We start from the raw sequence: 19,549 nt of genomic DNA, 5'->3' as shown, positions 1-19,549 counted from the left end.
AACTTTCACTAAGGGGTGTACTCACTTTTGTTGCCGGTGGTTTAGACATTAATGGCTGTATATTGAGTTATTTTGAGGGAAGAATAAATTTACACTGTTATATAAGCTGCACACAGACTACTTTTCATTGTGTCAAAGTGTCATTTTGTCAGTGTTGTCCCATGAAAAGATATACTTAAATATCTGCAGAAATGTGAGGGGTGTACTCACTTTTGTGATACACTGTAACAGTATGGATGATACTTTTCGTCTTCGATATAGAGAACTAAATGTTTGTTTTTCATGAAAATGAGCTGAACATGGACTCAAACTTCCACGTTCCTTGTGAGATGAGCTCAGCCCTACAAAACTTGGCTGTGTTTTTCCATAGAATTGAAGCGTAGCTTTCTTTTTGCATAAGATGTTTATGTTTCTTGATGCCACGAAAGACTGTGTTAAGTAACAACAAAGTACAAAGTTTTCCAAAGTACTCCTGAGCCCATGCAATGCCATCAGAGGCATTGAGGTCACACACATTTAACATTTCAGGACTTGCCCTACACAAACTGAGATGACTCCAGAGTCCCTGAATCTTTTCACAATATTATGTACAGTAGATGGTAGAAAATTATTTGTAATCTTGCATTGAGAAATGTTCTTTTTGAACTGATTGACAATTCTGGCACAAAGTGGTGAACTAAGACCCATCTTTGCTTGAGATGCATTTGGTGGATCCTCCTTTTATGCCCAATCATGACGCCTCATATTCTCACCTGTTACCACCTCACCTGCTCATTGTAGAATCTTTCAAAATGATTTAAATATTCTATAAACTTTCGAGTCTGTCAAAACAGGTTATTTCTTTGCATTTTTGTCATTTAAATAAATTTGTACTTTGTTAAGAGAATGAATGTGATGGTAAATAATTTTACTCCAATTATAGTTTAAAACAAAGGTAGCATATAAACATAATCAGGACACAAAAAGTTTGTTTACATGGGACCTGAACATGACCATGGACCATGGTTACTTTTTCTTTCTAAACAAAAAAAATCAAATAATAAAATAAAAAAACAATAAAATATGTTGTTCCATTAAGTTGTACATTTATACTCTGGGGTTTATAATTATAAAAATATGCTAGCCAAAACAATGAACAATTAACACAGTCATCCTGTCATCTGTCATCAACAGAAAACCTTATATATGTGTGTGTGTAACATCAAGACCTTTCTCTTATTGTATTTTGTTTTGACAGTTTTTTTAAATATATTAACAAAATACACAGATCAACCATATCATTAAAACCACCTCCTTGTTTCTACACTCACTGTCCATTTTATCAGCTTCACTTACCATATAGAAGCACTTTGTAGTTCTACAATTACTGACTGTAGTCCATTTCTTTCTCTGCATACTTTTTTAACCTGCTTTCACCCTGTTCTTTAATGATCAGGACCCCCACAGGACCACTACAGAGTAGGTATTATTTAGGTGGTGGATCATTCTCAGCACTGCTGTGACACTGACATGGTGGTGGTGTGTTAGTGTGTGTTGTGCTGGTATGAGCGGATAAGACACAGCAATGCTGATTGAGTTTTTAAACACCTCACTGTCCCTGCTGGACTGAGAATAGTCCACCAACCAAAAATATCCAGCCAACAGCGCCCCATGGGCAGCTTCCTGTGACCACTGATGAAGGTCTAGAAGATGACCAACTCAAACAGCAGTAATAGATGAGCGATCGTCTCTGACTTTACATCTACAAGGTGGACCAACTAGGTAGGAGTGTCTAATAGAGTGGACAGTGAGTGGACGCGGTGTTTAAAAACTCATACCAGCACAACACACACTAACACACCACCACCATGTCAGTGTCACTGCAGTGCTGAGAATGACCCACCACCCATATAATACCTGCTTTGTGGTGGTCCTGGGAGAGTCCTGACCATTGAGAAACAGCATGAAAAGGGGGCCAACAAAGCATGCAGAGGAACAGATGGACTACAGTCAGTAATTGTAGAACTACAAAGTGCTTCTATATGGTAAGTGGAGCTGATACAATGGACAGTGAGTGTAGAAACAAGGAGGTGGTTTTAATGTTATGGCTGATCAGCTGATCTAAGCTCCCACTGTTGTGAATGTGTACGCTTCTTTTGACTAGGGCTGGCACTTCAGTTCCAAAACAATAAGTGACTAAAAAAATACTTTATTTTAATAACTACTTTATTTTGGTGACCAATTCTACTATTGCATGCAGTCTAGAGGATAAAAAAACTTGTATAGTTCAAATATGTAAGGGTTGTTACTAATACTTAATACAAAAAAAGAGAAATATTATTAGCATAACTGCCATAATTGTTGCAGGTAACATAAGCTAGCTATCAGCGCTAAGTCAACAAAGTTAACCAGCAAATAAATGGATAAGTGAAGCTGTACAAGCAGCATATACAGTTCATACAGCTGAATAATTCGCTAAATAATATAAAATAATATATTACCTTTATGAATGTCAGGAAGTGACACGCCATGAGGAGTCAATTCATATTCAAATCAGTTTTTAAAGGAGTCGACTCTTTTTGATAAAATGACCAAACTGATATATAGCATGGGTGGGCAAACTTTTTGGCTCAAGGGCCACACTGGGTTTTAAAATTTGACAGACGGGCCGGGCCAGTAGCAGATGGGGGGTGAACTATTATAAATGATCAATTAAAGAATGAAATGTCTGTGTGTATAGACGATAGGCTCGACTTTAACAAAGATGGTAGTGTTTGGAGTGCGCAAACTGGTGGAATCAACTGAAATGCAGGATATTGAAGAAAAAAGGTGAAATAAAAGCGGGCTTTAAAGTAGGGCTGTACGATATGACTAAAAAACATATCTCGATGTGCTTTTGAGAAGTTGCGATACACGATTCGATACAATGTAAACTTAAAGTACAATGGCAGGCCACTGCCCGTATTTTAGCTTATAATTTATATTGTTTATGAGCTGTCTTACAAAATACTGTAGTTCTGATACATTTTGACAGAATTACAGTGTTTATATTTTGTATTATTACAAGACTATATTTGTATTCATATTGACAATATTAATATTATATCTATATTATATATACATTTTGACAAAATTAAACAAACCAGCAGAATCTCACAATCACATTTATGCTGTCCGTTTTACTTCAAATAAATGAGCATAAAAAAATCACAATGCTTTGCTATCATTGCAAAATGAAAGCGCACGGTAAACAGCAGAACTGCGACCAAGATCAACCACACAGCAGCAGAAAATCATAACCGCTGCTTACCTGATCTATATCCTTGTGTTGTTCAGTTAGGGATATAATTCACTTTTTTTCTTCTTGGTGACCATCTTTTATGTTTCCATAATATTTCCAGAATATATAAAATCCATACCCAACTGTTTTTATCCACCTAACTAATGAAAACCGTTTTAGATAATTCATTCTCTCGGCTTTCGTGGTAAAAAGCTGAAACTAGTCATTCGTTCACTAAATGGCACTTATACAACAACCAATGAAGAGAGAGATTGGAATTCCGCCCAAAATCTGAATTCGGAAGCTCTGATTGGTTTATACGGCTGTTTATCAAGGCCTGATCTCAGAATCTCTTTAACAAATGAACTGATTCATTAAGTTGCTTGAGCACAACACTGTACTGAAATAGAGTGAGCAAAACGATTGAATCTTTACATAGATAAGAGCACAGCTCCCTGATTCGATTCCAATGAATAATTCATTTGAAAAGAGTCGTTTCTGACTCATTGACTCAGTGATTCAGTTTGCAAGCCCTACTCTAAAGGACAATTTTGTAAATTCTTAATGGCCGGATCAAACAGCCTAACGGGCCATATGTGGCCCATGGGCCGTAGTTTGCCCGCCACTGATATGTAGTAACTTCTTAAAATGAGTCGGATAACTGTTGTTTGGAGTTGCTCGATTAGAAATAACTCCATGGGTTATTAGAGAGACGAACCATGTCATCTAATAATCGTTTAATGATCAACTATACTCAACTTAATTAATAAAAAAAAGTGTGTAAAGATAATATCAGCTAAATATCTAAATGTTACTTGTTACTTTAATGCCATTAAGGCAAATTCAGTTCAATTGCTTGATTTTGCATCTGATGTTTTGGGCGACACAGTGGCTAAGTGGGTAGCATTGTCGCCTCACAGCAAGAAGGTCCTGGGTTCGATCCCCAGGTGGGGCGGTCCTTTCTGTGTAGAGTTTGTACGTTCTCCCTGTGTCCACGTGGGTTTCCTCCAGGTGCTCCGGTTTCCTCCCACAGTCCAAAGACACGCAAGAGAGGTGAATTGGAGATACAAAATTGTCCATGACTGTGTTCAATATAACCTTGTGAACTGATGAATCTTGTGTAATGAGTAACTACCGTTTTTGTCATGAATGTAACCAAAGTGTAAAACTTGACGTTAAAATCATAATAAACAAACATCTGTATGTTTTATGTACATTGTGTACCCCTTCTGTTTTTTTCTATATATGCAGATTTATGTTAAAAGGCACAATTAATAGTAATCTCCCCCTAGTCGCTGAGGCACCAAAACATTCCCAGACCATTCCACTACCACCACCAGTCTGACTTGTTAGCTTTACAGTAGACGTATCCGTTCCCATGTCTTACAAAAATTCACTCCACCGGACTTTAAAATCCTGACAGCCTTGTATTTGGCAGTTCTTGGAATACTGTTACTATTATTTTCTCACAGAAAAAGATATATGTTCTTTAAAAGTAAACTTTTGATGTCAATTGTCAGGTAATACCCAGGTAAGATCAGATAATTCTCAGATTATTAGAGTGCATGTAAATTTAAAAATATGAACATAAATGTGACAAGCACAACACTATGGTGTAACACTCTATAGTAGACACACACATACACGCACACTCACACACACATGGTGGTGAAGGAAATAACAATGGGAAAGTTACCACACCTCAAGCAGAAACAAGGAAGGAAGGAGAAGAGAATAAAGTAGAATCAAATTCTATATTGCCCCCAAGAAGGAAAAAGTTGGAAGTAAGGGTTCCACAAAGTCAGGACGGATGTCATACAAAGATGGGAAACATAATACAATATACAATATACACAGCCATACTGGTTGCAATATACAATGTACACAGTGCAGGAGGAGCTAGGCTACAGAGTATGGAGAAGACAAAGTCCAGAAAGGAAGGAGAGGACTAGAGAGAGCAGACTCGATTGTCTACCTCGTCCGGCACTGTTCCCATCGATCAGGTTGTCTGTAGGAAAAAAAGGGGAATAGAGTTTTTTTAATTACATTTACCTTAGTAAAATCAGTCTTTCTTGAATTTCTTGAGTTTGACCCTGGGCTGCCTTTTCAGTCTTTGCGATAGACTAGTTGAATTGCCTTAATAAACATGCTCGGCTTACCTGAGCTGATTTCGACCATGAACTTCTTGCTGTCCGTCCCGTGTTTGTTGGCGGCCTCACAAGTGACTCCGTCTTTCAGAACTGCGGCTGTGGCCTCCAAGGTGACTGTGCTGATGTACTTAGTTCCTTCAATTGTCACTGACTACACATACACAGGATACACAGAGAATGTAAATACATTACATATTATACAACAGGTAGTTCCGACCTTACAATCTGATTGGTTGAGAAGCGTTCTAAACATTTACATTACATTACATTACATTTTCGGCATTTAGCAGACGCTCTTATCCAGAGCGACTTAAACGTGCTGATATTCGTGATAACAGCACGGTCTTTTCACACCACAATGGTATCCGCTGACGCGTTGCCATTAACGACAAGCTTCATGCACACAAACGCGCACGCAGGCAACACAGCCTTTTTTTCCCGGTCGCGTTTTAAATCTGTTATCTGATATACAATCTAGCGCACTGTGTAGGGAACATAACCAATTGTCTAATTCACTATCTAGTGCACTATGTAGGGAACATATATCCATGATCTGATACACAATCTAGTGCACTATTTAGGGAACATTAATGTGTTTGTAACGCGAACAGTTAGTTAAGCCAGTTAGCAGCTCCTAGTAGTTCTGTTATCATCCATAGCCTTTGGTGTGTGCGAGAGGTTTTTTTATTTCTTTTTTTCCCTTCGGAGGTTCTTGCTTTCTTCTTCTTCTTGTTCTTACCTCCCTGAAATGAGTTTTTGCAACTTGGGATGTCTGCTTTGTAGTGTTAAACTTTATATTCGTTGTGGAACTACTTTTTGGCGGAAGATATTGTCAATATTAAAGCATAATTAATATGAAATTCAGGGCTTCTTTGATTTATTTTCTTTCTTTATTTTGTAAAAACTGTTGTATAAAAGCAACAGAACACTCGAGGTCGTGTGTTATCGCGAATAACATCACGGCTGTGATGATCTACGGCACTCACCTTCGGTTCGTGCCTGCGACCAAATCACAGCCGTGATGTTATTCGCGATAACACACTCCCTCTCGTGTTCTATTGCTTAATTATGTAGCTGCACAATTGAATCAATAAATCAATATCACAACCAACTGCGTAAATGTGCCATTAAATAAAACATGCACTTGTGGACACACAAACACACACACACCTCTTTGCCGCGGGGTGTCCAGGTAAACTGTGGACCAGGATGTCCTAGAGCAGAGCACTTGAGAGTGACCATCTGTCCCTGCTTACCAACCTTCCCATGCATCGGCTCACTGATCTCTGGTTTGCCTGCAGGAAACAGAAAGAGATCGGACATCAGGATGAAATACATGCAGTTAGGAGAAATATTAGAATAAACACTATATAGGCAAAAGTGTGTGGACACCCCTACTAATGACTGAGTTCAGGTGTTTCAGCCACACGCATTGCTACTGTAATTGATGCATACAATAAATCATAGACAAACTCTATTTCTGGAAAAGCTGGGAAATCCAACAAACACCTTTGGGATGAATTGGAACACTGATCGCAAGCCAGGCCTTCTCGTGCAACATCACTGCCTGACCTGACAAAGAAGCTTTTGATAAAATGGGCACCAAATTCCACACACACAGTCCAAAATCTTGTGGAAAACATCTTGTGATTACAACTTCATACTAATGGCATTAGTTTTGTAATGGGATATCCAACAAGGTAATGGTCAGGTGTCCACATACTTTTGGCCCTATCTGTCGACTTTTATTACAGGAGATCTCATCCTCCCTGGAATTGTTGAGTGTTCTGAGTAATATTATTAGATTTGGCCAAGGAAAGGGACATCACATCAGTGACCCATCCAAGTCATTGTCTCTAAGGGCCACAGGAGCTTGAATCCACCACAAAGCAGGATAGAAATGATCACCACATCCTGTACTTATTACTACTGCACTGTTCTTAACTGTTCCCATGTACTAATTTGAAACACAACAAGGCCTGCTACATCTTCTAATGATGCAGCAGTGAAACAGTGCACCTGGAACATGCGTGAGGTCTGTAATTATAGAGAAGCAGGAGCTACAAAAATAAAAATAAATCAAACTTCTAAGGCGGAAATACTGTAATAACAACTTACAGAGGTTAAAAAAATAAAGGTGTCTGAGGAAAAATCTGAAATAGTTACAGTTTACATTTTTAAGGAAATGTTTACTTGCACGTGTCTGGGAAAAGCTAAAAATATTATGTAGCAAGCCTGTGAAAAAAGAACACCAATTTATAAGAAGCTTTTAAAGCCACCATTAAGCATATTACACATTAGAGTCGATCAAATCTTCATCATTTTTATGTCTGTCTATCTATCTACTTTATCTGTCGTTTCATCTATTTGTCTGTCTGTCATATTTTTATCTATCTATCTATCTATCTATCTGTCTGTCTGTCTGTCTGTCTGTCTGTCTGTCTGTCTGTCTGTCTGTCTGTCATATTTTATCTATCTGTCTGTCTGTCAATCATATTTTTTTATCTATCTGTCTGTCTGTCATATTTTTTATCCGTCTGTCTATCTATCTATCTATCTATCTATCTATCTATCTATCTATCTATCTATCTATCTATCTATCTATCTATCTGTCTATGTCTGTCTGTCTGTGTCTGTCTATCTATCATATTTGTATCTATCTATCTATCTATCTATCTATCTGTCTATCTATCTGTCTGTCTGTATGTCGGTCTGTCTGTCTATCTATCTTTCTATCATATTTTATCTGTCTGTCTGTCTGTGTCTATCTATCAATCATATTTTGTATCTATCTGTCTGTCTGTCATATTTTTTATCCGTCCGTCCGCCCATCTATCTGTCTGTCTATAATATTTTTATCTATCTGTCTGTCTGTTTATTTTTCTGTCTGTCTGTCCGCCTTTCTATCTATTTGTCTGTCTTTTTTCTATCATATTTTTTCTGTCTGTCTATCTCTGTCTGTTTATTCATATATCTATCTATCTATCTATCTATCTATCTATCTATCTATCTATCTATCTATCTATCTATCTATCTATCTATCTATCTCTGTCTGTCTGTCTGTCTGCCTGTCTCTCTGTCAATGTATTTGTCTTTCTTTTTTTGTCTGTCTGTCTATCTTTCTATCATATTTTTATTATGTCTGTCATATTTTTATCTATCTGTCTATTTATTTATCTATCTGTCTGTTTGTCTGTCTATCTATCTATCTGTCTGTCTGTCTATCATATATTTATCTGTTTATCTATCTGTCTACCTATCTGTCTGTCTGTCTGTCTATCTATTTCAGCTCACTATGGATGAAAGCGGTGGCTATTTATGTTGCCAGCTCAGATCAGTGTAGTCATTTTGCTAACCTCTTCCCTACAAATGTGACGTGTATTTTAGCCTGCAAAACTGCTGTTTACTGGATGATTTAGCTGTGCATAATAAAACCCAGATCAGCAGTTTCTGACTGAAATCAGCCCATCTTGCACCAACAAATACACAATGGACTAAGCCATTCAGGTTCCTTTTTTAAATTCTATTCTTGACCTGTGTGCGTGTGATCTGTGGAAATTTGCAGGTACAATATCACTCGCTGATTGGATAATGACCTAAATGAGCAAGTAAAATAATTACGTTACTCTTATAGAAATACATAATAGTATTGGTGTGTGTGTCGTACCTGAGACTGTCACCGTGACATTAGCTTCTTTTCGCAGGCCTGGCACCATGGGGGCAGACGCAACACACACGTACTCGCCAGCATCAGCCAGAGACACGGGCTGTATAGAGAGCTCACCCCTCTGAACCAGCTTCTGACCATCCTGAAATACAAACACACGTACACATATCATCATTACCACTGCAGTTTATTTATAATGGTCACTAGTGACCACCGTGATTTATAAATTATAAAGACAGCAGTCTGGGGAGGCAGTAGATATCTGGAGGCACAGCTGGCGTATCAAAAAATGTTAACAGTAAAGTAAAGCTTAACGTTTACTCATTTGTGAGAAAACTGTACACTATACTGCCCAAAGTATGTGATACGTAACCATGAGCTTGTTAAACCATGGGCATTTGAACAAGGTGCAACTGTTGTTTTTTTGCCTTGTAAGGAATTTACCTTCATCCATGACAGAAAATAGTCATCAGAAGACTTGGTCTTGCATTGCAGCTCTAGGGCAGCGCCTTGACCAATCACTAATGGTCCAGCTGGCTCCACTGACACTGGGTCCAGATCTGGAAGATGGGAGGGACTGGTTAGTCGTGCTTTGATTAGGAGTATGAACACAAGGTATTTAGGCAATAGAGCACCAGAGGGAGTGTGTTATCATGAACAACAGCACAGCAGATTGCAGACAGTTTGAACCCAACTTCATTTCATTTATTAATAAACCTCCATTCCTGCATTTCAGGCCTGCAACACATTCCAAAAAAAAATTGGGACGGGGGCAATTTAGGGCTAGTAATAAGGTGAAAAAATTAAATAATGATGTGATTCCAAACAGGTGATGTTAACAGGTGATTGTAATCATGGTTTGGTACAAAAGCAGCATCCAGGAAAGGCTGAGTCTTTAATGAGCAAAGATGATCAGAGGATCTCCAGTTTGTTAATAAATGCGTGAGAAAATTATTGAAATGTATAAAAACAATGTACCTCAAAGTAAGATTGGAAGGAATTGGCATATTTCTCCCTCTACAGTGCATAACATCATTAAACCATTGAAGGAATCAGGAGGAATTTCAGTGCATAAAGGGCAAGGGCGCAAACTTAAGCTGAACGCCCGTGAACTTCGATCCCTCAGACAGCACTGCATCAAGAACCGCCCTCAACAATAGCTGATATAACCACATGGGTGAGGGATTACTTTGTCAAACCTTTGTCAAGCACTACAATATAGAGTTACATGCACAAATGCCACTTAAAACTTTACTGTGCAAAAAAGAAGCCTTGTCTAAAAGCAGCGTTGACTTCTCTGGGCTCTGAGGCATCTACGATGGACCATTACACAGTGGAAACGTGTATTGTGGTCAAATTAATCATCAGCAACAAGTCTAAAAGCCAGGGTCTGCCATGGTATGGGGCTGTGTCAGTGACCTTGATGCAGCATTAATGCAGAAAAGTGCATTGAGATCTTAGAGTAACATATGCTGCCTTCATCTTCATCTTTTTCCAGGGACGTCCATGCATTTTTCAACAAGACAATGCAAAACCACATGCTGCACACATTACAAAGGCATGGCTGCGGAAGAAGAGGGTACGGGTACTGGACTGGCCAGCCTGCAGTCCTGACCTGTCCCCAATAGAGAACGTGTGGAGAATTTTCAAATGAAAAATGTGACAACGACGACCCCGTACTGTTGCACATCTTAAGACGTGTTGGCATGAAGAATGGGACAAAATAAAAGCTGAAACACTAAATCACTTGGTCTCCTCGATGCCAAAACGTCTTTTAAGTGTGGTGAAAAGGAATGGCAACATTACAAAGTGGTAAATGCTTTACTGTCCCAACTTTTTTTAGAATGTGTTGCAGGCCTAAAATGCAGGAATGGATGTTTATTAATAAATCAAATGAATGAATGAAAAAAATTATTTGCAATCAAATAAAAGTAAATGTAAGAGACTCCATGCTGTCCCAACTTTAAAGTCGTATCTACTCACAGTGTACATTAATGCTGAGTGTCTTTTTTAAATTGGCCTCATCCAGAGCATCAAAGTCCTGTGCCTCACACATATAGGAGCCAGCATCTCTGCGGTCGACATTTTTCAGAATCAACCATCCATCCCCGGTATGAAAATGCACCCCCTGTAAGACAAAAGCAGAAGCCAAAACATGAGCAACGACATGAGGCGAGCCTATAAAGAACATATGGATGCTAGAAGTGCCCTTACATTTTTCAAGTACTCAAATTCAGGCTGAGGGTTGCCGTCCGTCTTGCAGTTCATCTTAACCTCATCGCCTTCTTTGATAGGTTCCTGGTTCATCAGTTCGAAAAATGCATTCTCTGCTGGGTCTGTGGGAAGTGAAAGGAATAAGGAGAACATTTAAATGGTTATTAAAAAGCATCACAAATGCTAGAATTTAAATGCATTAGGTGTAAAACTCACACAGCATTGAGACGTTGAACTTTTCCGAGGTATCATTTTTGAATTGCTCGTTGGGCATTTTGTACTCCACGGTGCAGTGGAAGAGTGACTTGGCGTCTGCTTTGCTGAGCTTCATGTACAGGGTTCTTTTGACCGTGAAGAGACCAGTGGACTCTTTAATAACACTTTGAGCCATGTATAGTTCTGAAATAGAGAGATACAGAATAACAGAGTCAAAGCATGTCCATGCTTCCTTTCCACCAATGCTGATCTCCGCTCTGATTGAGGAGAACGAAGCTAACCCACGGCCCACTCCGACACGTGGGCATCAGCTGTATGCGTTTTGTCACCTACACATTGACGAGTGCAATGCGGATCAGCACTGTGTACGGAGAGACACACCCTGACAGCACTCTTTTCCCATCTCTGTGCAAGCACCATCAATCAGCCAGCAGAGGTCGTAATTGCATTAGTTATGAGAGAGATCCTATCCGGCTTAATCCCACCCCTATCTGAACAACAGGCCAATCGTTGTTCATGTGGCCGCTCAGCCCAGCCAGCCAGACTCGATACGATGTATTCGAGATCCCAGCTCTGGTGTCAGCGTGTGTTTTTACTGCTGCGCCACCTGAGCGGCCATGACGAATACTACTGCATTTGCTGCACTCCTGGAAAGCAACACAGTAAAACTTAGAAAAGCATGATGCTTACTTGGTCCATCTATCTTAAATATTGCAGCAGTAATATTTAATCCTTTGCTCAGATAATATGCCAGCGAATTACACCAAGAGTTATTGGGATTTAGACTTGATCAGCCTATAAAATTAGTGGAAGTATCTGCCTCTGATGTTTACTCCTAGGTTGCCAGGTTTTTCCTACATACAGCTACACATTTGCTGAATTCATCATCAGCTACTTTTTTCAAACACTCAAATGCTCATTAGACATACATACACCAACCAGGCATGTGTTGGTCCCCCTTTTGCTGCCAAAACAGCCCTGACCCGTCAAAGCATGGACTCCACAAGACTCCTGAAGGTGTGCTGTGATATCTGGCACCAAGATATTAGCAGCAGATCCTTTAACTCCTGTAAGTTGTGAGGTGGGGCCTCCATGGATCGGACTTGTTTGTCCAGAACATCCCACAGATGCTCGATTGGATTGAGATTTGAGGAATTTGGAGGCCAAGTCAAAGTAACATCCACATGAATGGCAGGACCCAAGGTTTCCCAGCAGAACATTGCCCAAAGTATCACATTGCCTTAACCAGCTTGCCATCTTCCCAAAGTGCATCCTGGTGCCATGTGTTCCCCAGCTAAGCAACGCACCTGGCCATCCACGTGATGTAAAAAAAAACGTGATTCATCAGACCAGGCCATCTTCTTCCATTGCTCCGTGGTCCAGTTCCAATGCTCACGTGCCCATTGTTGGCACTTTCGGCAGTGGATAGGGGTCAGCATGGGCACCCTGACTGGTCTGCGGCTATGCGGCCCCATATGCAACAAACTGTGATGCACTGTGTATTCCGACACCTTTCTATCAGAACCAGCATTAACTTCTTCAGCAATTTGAGCTACAGTAGCTTGTCTGTTGAATCGGACCACACGGGCCAGCCTTCGCTCCCCACGTGCATCAATGAGCCTTGGCCACCCATGACCCTGTCGCCGGTTTACCACTGTTCCTTCATTGGACCACTTTTGATAGATACTGACCACTGCAGACCGAGAACACCCCACAAGAGTCTCTTATTGCAGGTATTTTAGTAGAAGTGCAATACTCACTTTCTTTCTCATCTGTCTCCTCTGGCAGAGGAATGGAGTCTTTAAACCAGACGATCCGAGGCATAGGGTAACCATTGTAACTGATGCATGTGCCCACCTGAGTAGAAAGCAATCACATGTTTAAGTAACACTGAAATATCATTCTTGTAAAATGAAGTCTGGCTGCCTACTACCGCAAAAACCCAAGTCTCAGGTTTGAGTCTTGGCGGTGCCACCGGCCTGACCAAGCACTTGGCAGGCACAGTTGGCTGTGTCCTATAAAAGTAAGGCTGGATAGGGAAAACCTTACTGTTGCAGCATCAATGACTCCTATTGTCTAGTCAAAGGTGCCATGCTTTGTAAGAATCTTCCATTGGTCAGTGTAAAGATCTAACCAGTGGTTCGACACCCTGCTCGGCCAGCGCGGGTGCCGTGCAGTCTGCAGAGGTTGCCAGAATGTGCAGGGAAAATGAAGTATATTCAGACTTGATAATAAGCACAAATACTCTTCTGTTATGTAGAAAGTACCTCAGCTGCAGGGCCATCGTCTTCACCATGGCTCAACGTAATGGCTTGCTTATTGCCGTCCATGACAGGTTTTTCTGGAGCAACTATGGGAGAGAAAGTGGAAGAAATTAATCCTGAGAAATATCAATTCAGTAATACCCTAGACATCAGCAATTCTGAATAAATTTAGCCTTAAATTAGTACCTAAGACAGGCTTTACAAATCCCATAATGATACAACTCATTGTGGGATGCTCCCTGCCATAACATTAAAACCACCTCCTTATTTCTACACTCACTGTCCATTTTATCAGCTCCACTTACCATATAGAAGCACTTTGTAGTTCTACAATTACTGACTGTAGTCCATCTGTTTCTCTACATACCTTTTTAGCCTGCTTTCACCCTGTTCTTTAATGGTCAGGACCCCTACAGGACCACCACAGAGCAGGTATTATTTAGGTGGTGGATCATTCTCAGCACTACAGTGACAATGACATGGTGGTGGTGTGTTAGTGTGTGTTGCGCTCGTATGAGTGGATTAGACACTGCAGCGCTGTTGGCGTTTTTAAATACTGTGTCCACTCACTGTCCACTCTATTAGACACTCCTACCTAGTTGCTTCACCTTGTAGATGTAAAGTCAGAGAGGATCGCTCATCTATTGCTGCTGTTTGAGTTGGTCATCTTCTACAGTAGACCCTCATCAGTGGTCACTGGACGCTGCCCATGGGGTGCTGTTGGCTGGGTATATTTGTTTGGTAGACTATTCTCAGTCCGACAGTGAGGTGTTTACAAACTCCATCAGGACTCATACCAGCACAACACACACTAACACACCACCACCATGTCAGTGTCACTGCAGTGCTGAGAATGACCCACCACCCAAGTAATACCTGCTGTGTAGTGGTCCTGAGAGAGTCCTGATCATCGAAGGACAGCATAAAAGGGGGCTAACAAAGCATTCAGAGAAACAGATGGACTACAGTCAGTAATTGTGGAACTGCAAAGTGCTTCTATATTGTAAGTAGAGCTGATAAAATGGACAGTGAGTGTAGAAACAAGGAGGTGGTTTTAATGAGATGGCTGATCAGTGTATAGAAAAAAATTGTATGTAGACACCCTCTAATTCTTGAATTCAGGTGTTTCAGCCACACAATACATTGGTACAATTTTATGCCAACCACTTGTGGAAGGTCTGACAAGCACAAATGCCCACAAACGCACTACTATTTGGAAGAGTAGAGGCTGTTCTAGTTGCAAAAAGGGCCAACTCATTTTTAGTGCCATGGTTTTATAGGTTATAGGATGTCTAACCATATTATGGTTTAAAAAATAACCAACAATCACAATCCCTAGACTCTCTTTTGATATCACCATCCTCCTTTTGCTGAGAGTAAACCAACTGAGACATATGGAGTTTTTAATTTTATTTATTAGTCATAAGTAGCATTTTAATGAGCTGGTCAGAGGTGTTAGAGGCGTGAAGATCACATATTGGACGCCATTTATTATAACGCAATTTCAGCTGTCATGTTTGATGGATGGCATTTTGCCCTTAGGACAACAGTAGAGAAGGGTGTGGACCAATGACCAGTGCTATATTAGCTGTCAAAAAACAACCTAAAGGCCACAACTTCATATTCCAATCAGATCAGGATTAATTTGTTAGGTATTTAAGAAGGCCCAGAGGTCCAGTGGGGAAGGGTTTTTTTTCCTTCTAAAAATCAACAGCCTGGAGCAGAACATTTGACCTGAAGTTACTCCAGAGACTGGGTCATAGTTCTCAAAGCCTCCAGCCTTCACACAGGCTAAATGAAAATGCTTTAATGACATTTCATTTTAGGGTGGCATTGTCCTGACATTTTAAGGTGTGAAAGTCCTGGGTTTTGATTCTGAGGTAGAGCGGTCTGGGACCATTCTGTGTGAAGTTTGAATGTTCATCTTGTGTCTGAGTGGGTTTCCTCCCACAATCCAAAGACATGCGGTCAGGTGACTTGGAGATACAAAATTGTCCATGATTGTAAATCTTGTGTAACCTGTAACTACCGTTTCTGTCATTAATGTACCCAAAGTGTGTAAAACATGATGTTAAAATCCTAATAAATTACCCTCAAACAAAGCAAGTAATGCAATCTACTGTACGACTGGCCAACAGCACTACTGTGGATTTGAGCTCTTGATACCAGTGTTAGTGGACTAGCGTAAATTGGCTGCTGCACCACCCACATGCCCATGTTGAATAGTATTCAACACTTGGTAAGAAAGCAGTATAAAGGTTTATTGCTATCATAATGTATGTAGACACCTGATAAAGAGCTTGTTGGACATCACAATCTAAAATGACTGTCATTCATATGGATTTGCCCCCCAAAGTTTGTGAGTTTCACAGAGGCTTTATTCAAGATTTTGAAGTGTGTCTGGGGAAAATTTGTGGTGATTCACTAAAAAGAGCATTTGTAAGGTCATGCCCTGATGCTGGACAGAAAAAGGCTGGCATTCAATTGACAGATGTTTTAATGAGGTAGTGTTCACAGCTCTGACAAGCCACTAAAATTCAAAGTTTCAAAGTACACATCATGTACTTATATGCACAGGGACACACTTATGGAGCCGAAAATAGCTTTTACCAAACTGTCAGTACAAAGTTGTAAGCATGTAATTACACAGTCGAGTCACATTATGACCATTTCCTACTCAACAGCTGCAGTGCGTAGCTCATAAAGAAAGTCACGTTTTGTGAGCTGACTTGGTAGGTATAAAAGGTGTGAAAGGCAACCTTAACCGATTTGGGTATGAATTTATCCTTGCAGATCATGTACACCCATGCATGCCGATTGTCTTTCCAGGGGCGAATGGGATCTTCCAGCAAGACAATGCGACATTTCACACAGTTAGAAATGTCCAACATTGATTGGAATAGCATGACAATGACTTCCAAGTACTACCCTGGCCCCCTTATTCCCCAGACTTGAACCAATTGAGCATCTGTGGGAGCACCTTGACCGTCGTGTTCACTCTATGGATCCTCCCCCACACACCCTTAAGCAGCTGTGGGATGCACTGTAGTCAGCATGGCTCCAGATACCTGTGACTGTGACAACCTACCAGGACCTTACTGAGTCACAAATTAGCAATGAATGTGGCTAAACCACGCAAACTTATTACTTGAGTGCCCTTAATTGCTGGAGCAGTTTTTTGATTACAATTCTCTATTTGATTGGAGGATTTCTCTGCATCTTATTGGTTAAAAGATTTTCTTCTTATTTTACTGATCGGCAGGTCACAGTTTTGGTCCCTACATTCGACAAGTTGCCACTAAGCTAGGCCCTTAAGCCCTAATAGCTTGCATTGTATTCTGTTGGAACTGTAAGTTGCTTTTAGGGTAAATGTAAATAATGTCAGGCCAATTGGAGCTACTGAAAATTGCCCGTAGTGTGAATGTGTGTGTGTGCCTTATGACGGAGTAGCAACCTGTCCGGGGTGTCTTCTGCCTTTAGCCTAATGAATCTGACCCACCAGGACTCTGACCAAGATAAAGTGGTGGCAAAGCAGACAATTCTTCTATTCACAGTGATTTACAGTCTGTCAAACTCTAGCTTTGTAATTATGTATATTTGTATATAATATACAGCATGCTTTTACTAAGTCTGTCCTGTATAGAGCTTTGTGTTCCTGTGCAGACAGCGCATCGAGAGCCATAATTGCTCTAACGATTGTGAATGGGAGCTCTGAGACTATCCTCCCTAGAGAGAACTGAGTGATGGAGCTGGGGTAATGGCTAATGCTGCAGGGAAATGGGCTCAGAGAGAAAGAGGATAGGAAATATATTGGCTTTTATAAGCCAGATGCTGTAATGCTTACACTCCCTCACTGTCTCATTCATTTTGCTGCACTTCAGTCCATCTTACATGCCGGAGGGCCTAAAACCACAGTTACTACTGCCAAAAAAATTATTATTAGTAGTAATTACATTTATATTAGTGGAATTTGTGGTGATCAGTGTTTTTGCATGACATATATACATCTTTACAAAAAAGTCACGTGAGTCCTAAGCGCTGAAGAACCTAGAATTGATTCTTAATGTCTAGAAAAGGTTTTCAATTATTGGATAACTTTATACTATAAATTAAAAAAAACCTGATCTAGAAGCATTTAGCATGGCAAATACGCAATACCAGCCGCCTGCCAAGACTGCCTTTTAAAACGTATTTAGAACAAAGCAGAGCTAATCCACAGACTATTTGTGTTTTATATACACCAATCAGTCATAACATTATATCCACCCCCCAAAATACATGCTCTTTAAACAGCACTGACCCGTCGAGACATGGACTCCACAAGACATCTTAACCATTTCATTGTCTGACTTACTTTGAGTATTTAAATAATCTTCTTTTTGCTGTATCTACTCCTTGGTTGACGTGTTAAACTCAAAAATATTGGTGGATGACACTGTGGTTTTAAGAAAACAGCCTTTTTAACCTAGGTGTCAACTTGAAACTAGCAGCTGATGTTTTGGTTTCCTATTGTAAGTAAGGTGTTATTAGTGATAGTTATGACAATTTGTGGGCTGTACAGTGCACTTACAGAAAACCTTCAGTTCAGTCTCAGCCTCTGAGGTGCCCACGACTCCTGCATTAACCTGGCAGATGAATTTCCTCTCGTCCATGACCTTGACATCAGAGATGACCAGTGTATTGTCATCTTCTATGTTAACCCGTCCTGAAAATGGTGTGTCTCTGTCCACACCAAACACGCCAGGGTTAGACCTGTAAGCTAGCCGTTTTCTTGTGCCTTCTGCATCCTCCTAGATTATGAAAACAACATGGAGAGAAAACCAGGCAGGTAAATGATGAAGTTTTAATATCTGAATTATTTAATATCTGAATTATTCATACTGCATACAAAACTAAAAATGCAATTAAATTAAACAGTTTGAAAGCATTAGGGTGACACAGCGGTTTATTGCGTTTACCCACCACCACATGAGGGTTCAAATCTCAGGCATCAAGACAGACATGAGTACAAAAATTATGTTTTACTCCTAAAACTTTGTTTTTGTTTCTTTTGGTAAATATACACCAATTCCATATTTATATATTTGTATAGTGGTACCTTGTAACTCTATGTCCCATAAACTCAAAACCTTTGAAACTCAACGGCCTTTGTCAAATTTGTGAAATTTGTGCCCTTAAACTCAACGTTTCCCTTATACTCAACGTGTTCAGTTTCTTTTTTTAATTTCAAATGAACAATAACCAGCCGCTTTGTTCAGTGCTTGGCTTGAGCGGTGTGGTAAAACGTCATCAAAGTGCTCATATGAGACGAATCTGCATTTGTGTGGAATAACTGTGAAATCTACTCTGAAAGCCAACACATGTATCTGTGTTTAGCTGGATTTTTCTCCTGTTTCACTTTTAAACACTTTTGTGTTACACTTTTGTGTGAATGCGCCTTTACTGAATGGAATATGGTATTCCAAGATCAAGCATCTTTACGATTAGAAAGCATAAGGAAGCAATTAAGAAATAAAGGTAAAGTGCAGGTTTAATTGTATTTTTATTGCTTTTTTACTGTTTTCAATTCAAGTGTCAAAAACAACCCCATCATTTACATAAGTCTAAAATATGTGCAGTTCCACGGGATCATAGAACGCATAAACAGGTCCCATACATCCTTATGGAAAAAAATACCTTGAAACTCAAAGCCTTTAAAACTCAACACCACTCCCAGAACCAACTGACGTTGAGTTTCAAGGTACCACTGTATTTATTATTTAGTATTAATGGTGCCCGT

General features: G+C 39.9%; 1 protein-coding gene across 1 annotated transcript in view; it reads right to left on the bottom strand.

Moving 5' to 3' along the window:
* Positions 1 to 19,549, bottom strand: part of bcam (basal cell adhesion molecule (Lutheran blood group)) — a 101,851-nt gene that overhangs the window by 11,078 nt on the left and 71,224 nt on the right. The window contains exons 3-13 of the mRNA XM_062990991.1: positions 18,341 to 18,560; positions 13,774 to 13,856; positions 13,267 to 13,363; positions 11,507 to 11,689; positions 11,291 to 11,412; positions 11,060 to 11,204; positions 9,521 to 9,636; positions 9,077 to 9,218; positions 6,580 to 6,704; positions 5,419 to 5,560; positions 5,235 to 5,267 (exon numbers count right to left, since the gene is read on the bottom strand). Coding sequence (XP_062847061.1) covers positions 5,235 to 5,267; positions 5,419 to 5,560; positions 6,580 to 6,704; positions 9,077 to 9,218; positions 9,521 to 9,636; positions 11,060 to 11,204; positions 11,291 to 11,412; positions 11,507 to 11,689; positions 13,267 to 13,363; positions 13,774 to 13,856; positions 18,341 to 18,560 — 1,408 coding nt within the window. The remainder of the gene's footprint in view (positions 1 to 5,234; positions 5,268 to 5,418; positions 5,561 to 6,579; positions 6,705 to 9,076; positions 9,219 to 9,520; positions 9,637 to 11,059; positions 11,205 to 11,290; positions 11,413 to 11,506; positions 11,690 to 13,266; positions 13,364 to 13,773; positions 13,857 to 18,340; positions 18,561 to 19,549) is intronic.

The sequence above is a fragment of the Trichomycterus rosablanca genome, chromosome 3 (assembly GCF_030014385.1).
Source record: "Trichomycterus rosablanca isolate fTriRos1 chromosome 3, fTriRos1.hap1, whole genome shotgun sequence".
Taxonomy (NCBI): domain Eukaryota; kingdom Metazoa; phylum Chordata; class Actinopteri; order Siluriformes; family Trichomycteridae; genus Trichomycterus; species Trichomycterus rosablanca.
The sequence above is the reverse complement of the archived record's forward strand: the minus strand, read 5'-3'. Positions and strand labels throughout refer to the sequence as shown.